Source organism: Cnephaeus nilssonii, assembly GCF_951640355.1.
Source record: "Cnephaeus nilssonii genome assembly, chromosome: 5".
Lineage (NCBI taxonomy): Eukaryota > Metazoa > Chordata > Mammalia > Chiroptera > Vespertilionidae > Cnephaeus > Cnephaeus nilssonii.
Window position 1 is genome coordinate 71225579 of NC_137076.1, and position 12177 is coordinate 71237755.

At 57.9% G+C, this 12177-nt stretch overlaps 1 protein-coding gene across 1 annotated transcript; it reads right to left on the reverse strand.

The window, feature by feature from the left end:
- Window positions 1–593: 593 nt before the first annotated feature.
- Window positions 594–11674, reverse strand: SLC34A1 (solute carrier family 34 member 1; the record flags this gene model as incomplete). The annotated part of the gene is made up of 12 exons (XM_079772668.1): window positions 594–1100; window positions 1771–1895; window positions 1989–2105; window positions 3192–3355; window positions 3583–3656; window positions 9283–9378; window positions 9461–9656; window positions 9779–9890; window positions 10839–10982; window positions 11054–11182; window positions 11265–11414; window positions 11557–11674. 12 exons carry the CDS (start codon window positions 11672–11674, stop codon window positions 594–596), a joined length of 1932 nt encoding a protein of 643 aa, XP_079628794.1.
- Between the last annotated feature and the right edge of the window lie 503 nt (window positions 11675–12177).

Genomic DNA, 12177 nt, shown 5'->3' on the forward strand with positions numbered 1-12177 from the left:
TGTCTTTGGGAGGGGAGATAGTGCTGCTGAACTCCTAGCTATGGTCTCTCCTCCCCCAACATGAAGACAGATTTTCAAGTGCATAGTGAAAGTTTAATTCCTTTTTTCTTTTTAAAAATCAGGCCGTGTTGGGAAAGGGGGTTGTAGCAGTGATGCAGAAAGCTGGGGGGCGGGGGGGGGGGATGAGGAGGATGGCATGGAGGAAGGGAGGTGGAAGGGAGAGGGTGAGAATTCAGCCAGTGACACCTGTGCATGAGCAAACAGCTGGGAGTCAGGTGCTTAGACCACCCTCATCCCCACCCAGCCCCGTTGGAGTTGCGTGGACACAAGTACACAAGCACCAGCCTCCAAACAATGTGCAAAGGACGAAGTCATCACAGGGGCCCTGCAGCCTGCATAGAGCCCCCCCAGGTGCTCCATGGGGGACACGTGCAGGCTGACACAGGCTCACACAGCAACTCAGTCACGCAGCCCAGACCTCTGAGGGCCCGCACAGGGACAGGAGCATGTACACAGACACACCCCTCTGCCCTCCCGCCCCGGGCACCAGGCACAGGCCCTTCCCTGCCCCAGGTGGCAGTCTGGGCCGAAGCCTAGAGGCGGGTGGCATTGTGGTGAGCAGGCAGGGCAAGGCGGGGAGAGGGTGTGGCAGGGGGCAGCTCCTCCAGGAAGACCCTGGGGGGCAGTGGGGGCGAGCGGGGCGGCTCGGGCCTGGCACAGCACAGGGTGGCGCGGGTGATGAGGCGGTCCAGGGGCTGTAGGGAGTGCATCCATCGGGGCAGGAAGTCCCATGTCTGCAGCCACTTGGGCAGGTGCCTGGGGCTGCGACTCTGCAGGACATTGACGAGCACCACGAAGGCCAGCAGGGCCGCGAAGGGCGCACCCACCCCCACCATGGCCCACCAGCCTGCCATGGAGATGCCAAACACCAGCGAGGGCATCAGGAGGAAGCACAGCAGGAGGTAGAGGACGGCGAACCAGCGGTACTTGGCGGTGCATCTGCCCAGGGCCTTGGCCATGCGGATGGGCAGGCGGGTGCAGGGCACTGGGTACCACAGCAGGATGCCTGAGATGTTGAAGAAGAAGTGGCAGAGAGCGATCTGCAGAGAAGAGGGCAAAGGAGCTGAGGTGGGCACGGGCCCACTCCCAAGCCAGGACAGTGGGAACAGATATAGGGGCCCGGCCTGGTCTGGGCAGCAGGAAAGTCACACTAGGGTTGATGTGCCCCCAGTAAAATACTCAAACACTTCTGGGTCAGTCAGCAAATAATCACTGCCCTGAAATCCCCACATCTCCCCCTCGAACCCTTCTCCTAGGAATCCCCCAGCAGATCCTGCCCAAATCCAGGAGCTAAAGGATTTCTCCTAGTTTCTGCCTCAGCACTTCTGGCCTCCTGATGGGTCCCCACCCTGACCTGAGCCCCTGCTTGTGGTTACTACTTCTCCTAGAACAGCCACTCCTCTGCCGCGTCCCCCCTACTCATCCTTGAACCCCCAGACTGGCCAGGCCCCCTCTTACAGCACCCCTCCCTCAGAGTGCACATCCCGCCTGCTGTTTATTGGTGTGACTCTGAGTCACATCTTCCTGGTAGACAGCAAGGTCCTGAGGGTGGCACTAGCCCTATTCTGCCCATACGGTTGCCGCAGACGCTGGCATAGCCAGTGGCCTAGTTAGCAGTCAACAATTCGTTACTCTGTCCCACCATGGGTCAGCGCCACACCCCAGGCCCAGCACGGTCCTCTCTCTGGCAGGGCTACGCTCCAGGCACACCTGGAAGGCACTGGACAGCTTCTCCCGGGGGCTGGCCAGGGCAGCCAGGATGGCTGTGGTGGTGGTGCCGATATTGGAGCCCAGCGTGAGGGGGTAGGCGCGCTCAATGCTGATCACACCCAGGCCTGGGGGGGAAGAGGGGAAGATGTGGTCTTCCAGCTCCCCCCTCAGCCCCTTCCCTGCCACCCAGCCCCCCTACCCCCGGCGTAAGCACTCACCGATGAGTGGGGTCATGGCCGAGGTGAATACAGAACTGCTCTGGACAACGAATGTCATGGCGGCACCCACCACCATGGCAAAGTAGCCGGTGACCCAGGTGAAGGGGGTGGGGAAGTCTGTGGGGGAAACCATCCCGGCAGGTCAGGGTGAGGGTTGGGACCGGAGGAGGCACCCTCCTTGGGGAGGAGGTCTTGGAGGCCAGTTTCCAAGTGGGACCTTTGTCAGGCCCCTCTCAGCCTGGCTCTGTCACACTTTTTGTTCCCTCGGCCTGGCTATCCTTCCCACTCCTAAATGTCCCCCTTCAGGCTCAGGGCGGACGTCGCTGCCACGGGAAGCCCTCCTGCCCCGGCGCTCAGGCAGACTCTGTTCCCCCCTCCGCCCCCCTCCAAGCTCCTTTCCCGCATTTGCCATGCAGCCTCTGCCTGTGCAGAATGAAGCTCCCCATAAAAATCAGACAGTGTCACTTCCCTGTCCTCAACCCCCCAGCTGCCCCCATTATCCTCAATGAAGTCCAGGCTCTGAGCGCAGCCTGGGGCCCTGGGATCCGCTCCTCCCTACCTCTCCGGCCTCTCCCTGCCTCTCCGCCTCCCTCATTGAGCTCCCGCCAGGATGCCGGCTGGCTGGCTACCTTTCTGTGCCGCAAACCTGCCCAGCTGGTCCCTGCCTCCAAGCCAGGCTCTGCTATTCCCTCCACCCGCATCTTGACTCCTTCCCATTTAGGTCTTTGCTCAAATGTCACATCTGCACAGAGGCCGCTGACCAAAGCTGCCTCTTCTGTTCCCTGTTGTGCTGTCAGTTTTGCTTTCCCCTTGGCGTTCTCTCCCCTCCCCCATAATTTGGTTTTCATTGCCATCTCCCGCCCTAGGCTGTGTGCCTCACCTCTGTACTCCCCACACCATACCATGCGTGGCCCGTGGTAAAGGCCTGACGATTATTGGTTGATTCAGTCAAGCAGAGGCCACTGTGAACCTTTTTAGAGCTCCTGCTGGAATGAATGGAACCATAGCCAGAGGCAGCCACAGATCCCAGCTGCCAGCATCTCAGGCCTCAGAAACCACCCAGGTAAACCTCTTCTTTGTTCACAGGGGGAAAGTGAGGCTCCGATATGGTAGGGTTTTCCCCAGATCGCACAGCAAGGCAGGAGTGGGTGGGATCTGGACGGGCCCATTCTGGGGCCTGCTCCCCCACCGCCTGGTGCTCACCAGTGTTGATAATGCTCTGAATGACCTTGGCCACCTGGCCCTTGAGCAGAGAGTTGAGCGTCTTGACGAGGAGGATGAGGCAAGTGCACAGCAGCACCAAGGAGCCAGCCAGCAGGATGAGCCCGACGGCCAGGTCGGGCAGCACTGTGTCCACGAAGAGGTGGCTGCCTGTTGGGAGGGGTGTCAAGCTGCTGAGAACTGACCACCCCACCCCCATCCAGCTCCCAGCCCCCCACCTTTGCCACCCCCTTGGGCTTGGAGCCCAAGGCCCCACCTCAGTCTCCTTCAACCTCAGGAGCTGGGCTGGTTGGCAGCCATCCTTCCTGGGGGACAGCCCTACCTCTGCCAGGCTCTGCCCCTGCCAGCCGGGCCTCTCCCCTGCTGCAGGCACTCACATTTCTCCGTGGTGGCGTTTCCGAGGGTCTGGCTGACGTTGGCTTCTGCCCTGGGCATGGGGGTGGGAGCCTAGGTTAAGAGGAGAGTGACGGAGGGAATTTAGGAAAATGCAGCCTGCCGTTGGGGCTGAGATGGAGATTGGGGAGCGATGGGGCATGGGGGGAAGGCAAGGGGTTTCCTGGCTTCGTGCTCTTGGGTGGTTTACTTGCCCTTTCTGAGCCTGTCTCCTCTGCTGAAGAGATGGGGGTGAAAATACCGGCCACGCAAGAATCTGGCCACGGTCAGCCCTCTGCAATTCTGCCCCGTTATCCACTGAACTGGCTCTCTCTGGGCGCACAGGGCCTCCTGATCCCGTGGCTTCCTGTCCTTGCTTCTCCCACCTCTTCTTGGCACGATGCTGCTGTCCATGGTTCTCTTCTGAAAACTCTCTTTTCCCCATGTTTCATTCCCTCCTGGGGCCCCCTCTCCCCCGGCATCCTTGCTCCAGCCTCTCATCTGAGGCACCTAATCCGAGCGCTATTTTCCTCTTGCTCAGTTCCTTATCTGGAGAAGGTTGCGGGGCAGGGGAACACTGGTGGGCAGAGTCCAGGCCCCACATTGCTCCCCCCCCCGCCAGCTTACTATCAGTGAAGTGATGGGGGTTCCTGGGGAGGCACCTCAATTCAGAGGACCCCACCAGGCAAGTAGCCTAGTGAGGGGCTCAGGCTGGCGGTGGTGGGGAGATGTGCTGGGCCCATAGGGGTAGTAGCCACTCAGCTCCACGCCACTGTCCCCACCCGGGGGCACAGCCTAGCATGGCGAAGGGTCTGATTCTACAAGAGAGGCCACAGCTCTATAATTTTAAATTAAACCTCTCACTTTGTAAATGCTGACAACCACTTTAAGACACGCTGTACAATTCTGTGAAGGCTGGTCTGGTCTAGGGAGCACTAATTTGTAGCCTCGTTGGGTTAAAGAATTTTTTTTTTTTTTTAATGCAACTTGGTACACCTTCCCTTTCCCCCAGACCTGAGCATGAAAGGAGGAGGTGGGCTGGGCTGGCTGGAACCTGCCATCTCACAGAGGGGAATGGAGCCGGGAAGGGCCCCAGGCGAAATGCGAGAGCCACAACTTCTCTCTTCTCCCCACAAACACATTCTGGTCTTCGGAGCTGATATGGGTGCTAATTCCATCCCCCCTGAAACGCTGCATCCCATCTGGCCTCCCCTGGTGCTGAGGTAGGGGCACAGCCGGGGTCCTGGCACTTTGATGTTACAGCTCCATTAGGCTTGAGTCTAAACTGTGTCATTTAAAAAATGTATCATAAAGATAAGACCTATTCGTGACACCTGGCTTTAAGTCGGGGTTTATGTTAGTGGTATGTGCTCCCTTGTGTGGGGCAACATGCTTAGCTGTGTTGCCAGCTAGCCACACCAGAGCCTTGGGGTACCCTCAAGCCCAGCCCCAAATGCAGGCCAAGGAACCAGGTGTGAGAGAGAGAGCCAGGTGTGAGGGAGAGAGCCAGGTGTGAGAGGGAGAGCCAGGTGTAAGAGGGAGAGCCAGGTGTAAGAGGGAGAGCCAGGTGTAAGAGGGAGAGCCAGGTGTGAGGGAGAGAGCCAGGTGTGAGAGGGAGAGCCAGGTGTAAGAGGGAGAGCCAGGTGTGAGAGAGAGAGCCAGGTGTGAGAGGGAGAGCCAGGTGTAAGAGGGAGAGCCAGGTGTAAGAGGGAGAGCCAGGTGTGAGGGAGAGAGCCAGGTGTGAGAGGGAGAGCCAGGTGTAAGAGGGAGAGCCAGGTGTGAGAGAGAGAGCCAGGTGTGAGAGGGAGAGCCAGGTGTGAGGGAGAGAGCCAGGTGTGAGGGAGAGGGCCAGGTGTGAGGGAGAGCCAGGTGTGTGAGAGAGAGCCAGGTGTGAGAGAGAGAGCCAGGTGTGAGAGGGAGAGCCAGGTGTAAGAGGGAGAGCCAGGTGTGAGAGAGAGAGCCTCGTGTGTGAGAGAGAGCCAGGTGTGAGGGAGAGAGCCAGGTGTGTGAGAGAGAGCCAGGTGTGAGAGAGAGAGCCAGGTGTGAGAGGGAGAGCCAGGTGTGAGGGAGAGAGCCAGGTGTGAGGGAGAGGGCCAGGTGTGAGGGAGAGCCAGGTGTGTGAGAGAGAGCCAGGTGTGAGAGAGAGAGCCAGGTGTGAGAGGGAGAGCCAGGTGTAAGAGGGAGAGCCAGGTGTGAGAGAGAGAGCCTCGTGTGTGAGAGAGAGCCAGGTGTGAGGGAGAGAGCCAGGTGTTTGCTGTTATGCAGATCTGAGTTCAAATCCTGCTTCTTATATTAACTACCTTAGACATGTCATACCACCTCCCTGAGTTTTTTTTTCTCTAAAGCAGGACAATAAAAGAGCTGTTTAAAAGGTTACAAGAGAAAGTGTGTGTGAAACCCTCACCTAAAGACTTAGCTCATGACAGTGCCTTCAAATAAGGGCAAATCCCTTGCCTCCCGGACCCATCGGATGGGAAGAGTAAGTGTGTGTGTGTGTGTGTGTGTGTGTGTGTGTGTGTGTGTGTGTGAGTGCTTCCTAGGTCAGGATCAATGGTTCCTGCATATCTGCCTGAGGATCGTGGCCTTGTGGGGAGGATTTTGTGGATCTTCCTTCCCGGGAATCCCAGCCTGGAGCCTGGAATCCTGGGAAACAGATGACTGCTGAGGTGAGTGGGGGAGGGCCTGTGGGGTCCTGGGAGGCTGGAGGAATAGAAGAGCTTCTCTGGGGTCCGGTTGGGGCTTGCAGTGTTGGGTTAGGACAAGGTGAGGGCTAAGATCTCAGGGGTTCCTGCAAGGATTGTATGGCCCTGGCTGTGCTCGCAGCGGGGAAGGAGGGAGGAGGGAGGAGCCTAGATAAAGAGCTAGCAAGCCCAGGGTCTGGGGCATACCCCCAGGATGTGCCATCCCTCCTGGCCTCGAGGCGTGCTGGAGTGGGAAGGGGACATGGTGGGGGTGGAGAACTCTGTGGGAAGAACAGACCGGATGAGCTCAGACAGCCCTGGGCTCAAACCCCAGCTGAGCCACACCACGCTGTGTGACATTGGGCCAAATACATAACCTCTCGGGGCCTCCATTTTCCCCTCTGCATCATGAGGTCCACTATGCTGCCCACCTCTCCCCAGGAGCGAGTTGTGAGGAATCTTGGGAGAGAGAGTTGGGATATAAATGCCTAAAGAGCCATCCTAAATTAAGGAGGCACCTTTGGGAAATGAAGGAGATGATTAAGCTCACAAAGGAATGTTGGGATCCAAGAATTCTTTTCCTGGGGAGAAAGGCCAGGATGTGTGCCTGCAAGGGGAACTGAGGGTCTTTGTTTCTGAAAGCGGAGGGAGATCACCATGCCAGCATCGCCATCTGGTGGCGAAGAGGAGAATTCCTTAGAGCGGCACATCACCCCTGGAGGGTTATCTGGGTGGCAGTGGTGGCCTAGTGCCTTTAGGTATGATGGGCAGAGTGGGGAATGGGCACGAATGGTGGGACACCAGGTTGGCATCTGGAAGAGGCTATAAGATGAAAATTCAGGGACGCAGGCTCCAAATCCCACCAGGATTTTAGTCCTACCTCAGTCACACGGACTTGGACAAACCCCTCTGAGCCTCAGTTTCCTCATCTGTAAATAGGGATGTAATAATCCCTGCTTCTCAGGTTGCAAGTCCTCAAAAAAAACACTTGTCGGAACCAGGCAGGTCTGGCTGACAATCCACAGTGTGACCACACGAGAAGGTAATTCCCAGGACGGTGTCAGGCCCCCAGAGTGCCAAGAGGTGTTGAAACACTAAAACTGCCTGTTTCTGGGTCCCCCCCCCCCCCCCCGCCAACATCTGGACAAGCTCAGACTCTCAATTCTCTCCTTGGTGCCACGGTTCCTGGAGACTGGTTTTGGCGAGTCGGGTCCAGCTTGGTGAAAGCTGGAGGCAACTGGGACAGGTTGGAAGGGAGCACAGGGAGACTCCGTGGCCAAAGCAAAACTCGAGTCTTCAGTGCAGGAGGAGCTGCTAACACACATCACCTCCCGAGAGCGTAAGGGAGAGAGTAAGAACAGGGAGCTCAAGTCCCACCCGCCTGTTACTCTCCCAGCCAAGGAAACGGCTCTTAAAGGGTCTCCTGGGAGAGCTGGGCTGAGAAACCAGTGCTCAGGCAGGTGGCAGCTGGAGCAGGGACCTCCGCCCCGGCCGAGTGACCTCGCACAGGTTGCTTTAGGCCTATGAACCTCAGGTTCCTCTTGTGGAAAGTGGGATGCTCCTGTCCTCCTCCCCCGCCCTGCGTGAGGATGTCATGGGGAGGGCTCCGTTCAGTGGAATGTGCTGCAAGGGACCTGCTGGATGCAGGGTTTCAGAGCAGCGAGGAGTGCGGCTTATTTTATTGTAAAGATCAAAATGTGTGATTCCTCTCCCTCCAGGTTTTGCTAAGAAGTAGAGAGGATTGTGATGAGTTGAAGAGCTTGGGGAGGGCCCCCTGCGAGCTGGTGAGAAGGTAGAGGTTGTTAGAGAGGTCACAGAGCAGCATAGAAGCTGCCTGCGTGGGCTTTTTGATGTCAGACTGCCTCTGAGACTCAGCAGGGCTGAGCTGGAGCTGTGTGCCATTCAGACCAAGGAACCTCCCAGGGCCGGTGGAAAGGTTGCTCTCTATTCACGCCGGGATAAAGGCTCCGTGACTTCAAGTAGCAAGAGGAGATGATGAGGGGGAAAGGCGTGGGCTTTGAGTTTCTCTCTATCTTGTTCTAAGTGGAGTTACTTCTTGTGTGTAATCAAGGGGAAGCAGGTACTGAGGATTGTGCTTTTGATGAAGCATTTTCCCATTTATGGCTGCTTCCTTGTTAGCCTGGTGTAGTGGCCGGTCCACGGGTGTCCAACTCATCCAAAGAGATCTTCATCCCAGGCAGCAGAAGCCAGGAAGCAGCCGAAAGAGTGCAGGAGGGCCAGCGGACACATGCCTGTGTGCGTGTCCGGGGGAGGAGCCCCGATGTTGACACGAGGGGCTGTTGTGTCTCCAGTGAGGCCTCTACATGACCCGCTTGTCCTGCTCCTGGGCCAGTATCCTGTTTATCCTGCTTTCCTGGGGTCCTTACAGCACTCTCGCCCTGCCCTCTCCCCACGTACCTGTGCCCCCAAAATCCGCAGAGCTGAGTCACTAAACCCCTGCTCCCCAGTGGGGAAGAAGGAGGCCTAGGTGGTGAGACCTGGGCTCGGCGCCCTCACATGGCAGGACAAGCTCCAGCGCGTTTCCTAGCCTATTGGAGCCTGTTTCTCTGTTTGTGAAACCGGAGGGTTGAGCCAGAGCAGTGGTTCTTAAACTTGAGCATGGAGCAGACCAGAGAAATTGCTGAAATTAGGCTGCTGGGCCCCACCCCCGAATTTTTTCTGATTTAGTAGGTGGAGGGGAAGGGCTGAGTCCTTTGCATCTCTAACAGGTTCCCAGGCAGTACAGGTGCCACTGGTCCACACTTTGAGAACCACTGGGCTAGATCGATTACATGCCAACTCTAATTGATTGGTAATGGCTGCCTAAAGTTGGCGTGAGGCTGGGAGAGATTAGCAACATCTGCCGTAGGCACAGTCTCATGGTCAAAGTGTCACATCCTTCCCTCTCTAGGCTAATGGTCTGTAAGGTCTACTTGGAGCATTTAAAAAAGATAATGACTCGAACCCGTCAGCTGTCTGAAAAGGGAGTTTTCTCACCTGGGGCCAGACCTGGGACTTACCTTCATGGGGTCTGGGTGGCACCAGATCCTGATGAGGCTGTGGTTCCTCAGGGACTCATCGCCCATGGCAATGCTGGTAATCACAGACTTGTCCAGCTGTGGGCAAGAAGTGGGCAGGGGGAGTGAGTGTGGGGCCCTTACGGTGCCCAGCCTCCGCCCCGGCCAGCCCTGCCCCCACCTGGATGATGAGCTTAGTGAAGGGCTCCGTAATGATCTTAAGCAGCTCGGGGGCGTCTTGGCCGCCGCGGATGTTGAAGGAGGCCACCACGAGCCGAGTGACATGGTACAGGTACCCGGTGGCGACCTCCAAGGGCAGCAGGACCAGAACTGACAGCCAGTTAAAGCAGTCGTGCACAGTGGCCCCCGCGAAGGCCCTGGGCGGGGAGGCCACGTTGCAAGGCAGGCCGGAGCCTGGGTTTGCTCATTCTGGGGCTCCTGGCATCTGGGACGACCCTCCCCGCACAAACACAGACCCGTCACCACGCTACCCCCTCACCTACGGAAGTCGGTCCTGTCCCCCGCCTGCATCAGGGCCACAATGGTGTTGGTGACGGAGGTGCCGATGTTGGAGCCCATGATGATGGGGATGGCAGAGCTCACCTCCAGCACTGGAAGAAGAAGGGGCCTCGTAACTAAATGGGTCGTGTCCACCCAGCTCCTGTCCCCACAGCACCTCCTGCCAGACCCGCTGCCCATGTTCTGGCCACTAGTGGGCACTCCTGCCATGCTGCTAACTCCGCCCAGCCTTCGTGTCACAGGTACATGTGGGCATGTGCTGTATATTTACATATATGTGAATGCACGTGAAACCATGCACATGCACTGCACGTGCCCATATGTGAACATGTGTAGGGGCATGTGTATATGAGGGCATGTGTCCTGTATGCAAATATGTACATGCCATTACAAATCAACTAGGCGTGGCATGTACAGATGAGTGTGACTGTCAGTTCCATGTGTCAGCTTGGTGAGCCTATGGTACCCAGTTATTCAATCCAACATTAATCTAAGCATTGCTGTGAAGGGGTTTTGCAGATGCAATTCACCTCTACAACCAGCTGACCTTAAGCAAAGGAGATAAACCTCAGTACTCTGGTGGTCCTCATCCAATGGGATAAAAGGCCTCAGCGCACAACAGAGGCTGCCCTGAGGAGGAGAAATTCCACCTCTGCCTGAGCGTGGCTCCCGGCTGAGCTCCAGCCTGCCCTTCCCAACGTCCTGCAGCCACTTCCCGGCAATAAACCAGATGTGTATCTCCCACAGCTTCCCTGGCTCTCATTCTCTGCTTCTGCCTCCCTGGCTGATGGGATGAAGAACTGCGTGAGGTTCTGGAGGTGAGCCTTCCTGGGGTTGTGCCCCCATTTGCTACCTTTCAGGCTCCTGGGCACCCCTCCAGACTGAGACTCCTGGCGAGGCCTTGGGGGACAGAGTGGGAGCTGCCAGAGCTCCGCCCTTGGCCCTCCGTCCCCTGTTCCCACTCCTGGCCCCTCCCCCCACCCTTGTGCAGCTCACCCAGCTTCCCACACGCTCTCCCTGGCCCTAGTGGGCCGACTCACAGCCAGAGGAGACCATGCTGACGATGATGGAGGTGGAGGTGCTGGAGCTCTGCACCAGCACGGTCACCAGGATGCCCACCACCAGCCCCGCCACCGGGTTGGACAGGATGGCGTTGTCCTTGAAGATGTCACCAGCCACCTTCCCTGGGGAGCATGAGTCACCATGGCTGGAGGCCCTTCAGGGGCCTTTCCCCAAGCCCTTCCCCGAGCCCTACCTCCCGCCAGCTGGAAGGCTGAGCTGAGCACGTCCAGGGAGCAGACAAAGAGGTAGAGGAACGTGAGCATCAGTGGCACCTTGAGGAGTGTCACGCCAGCCTGGCGCAGCTTCTGGGCCAGTCCGGGCTCTGGGGATGGGACAACCATGAGCACAGCGGCCGGAGGGCCGGGCAGTGACTGCTGGTGTCCCTGCCGCCCCACTCAGCCCACCTGGCTTCTGCTCCTCCTCCAGGGCCAGCTTGGCAGGCAGCGGGTCATGGAGCTCCAGAACCTCCCCAAAGGGGCAGCCGTGCTCGGCGAGGGCCACAGGGCCCAGGCTGGGGAAGGCATAGGCGGAGGTCCCTGGGATCCTGTGCAGGACTGGGAAGGGAGGCTGGTCAGGAGTTCCCAGAGGCCCCAGGTCCCAGGGAGGGCAGGAGGGGGGGCAGTGGAGGGGTGGAGGCCTCACCCGGGATGTGGGCAACTGTGGGCAAGCAGGGTCCGGGAGTGGGGGCACACTCACCCTGAGGGCTGGGCACGTAGGCAAAGGCTGCCCCATGCATGATGGGCCCCCTGCGGACTGGGATTGGAGAGACAGCAGGGCCCCCCAGCCTTTCTCCGTAGGACATCATCCTGGACATACTCAGTGGTGTCTGCAACAACATCGAATGACAACTGCTGTGTCCTGGACACTCACACACTCACACATCTACCTCCCACACCCACACACTCACTTGCACAAACATTCATGAAGTGTGATCCCAAACACACACCCATAGACATACCCCCCTACCCCCATACTCCCATACCCAGGGAAGCACACTCAGGTGCTCAGCACAGATTCAGGCATTCATTCATTCATTCATTCAGGAAGTATTTATTGAGCATCGATTCTATCCTAGATGCTGGGGTACAGTGGTGACTAAATACAGTCTGCCCCTAGGAAATTCAAAGGGTGGTGGGGAGACATTTGTCAATGAAATATTCCCTCAAATAGATAGAAAATGGCAATGGGAACAAGTGTTCTAATGACAGGTATGGGTGCCACCAGAGTCTCACGGTGGGGTGGGCCCTTGGCGAGGGAAGAGGGATCACACTGAGAGGAGCCGTCAGTAGGCACTACCAGGAGGAGAAGGGGACGGCA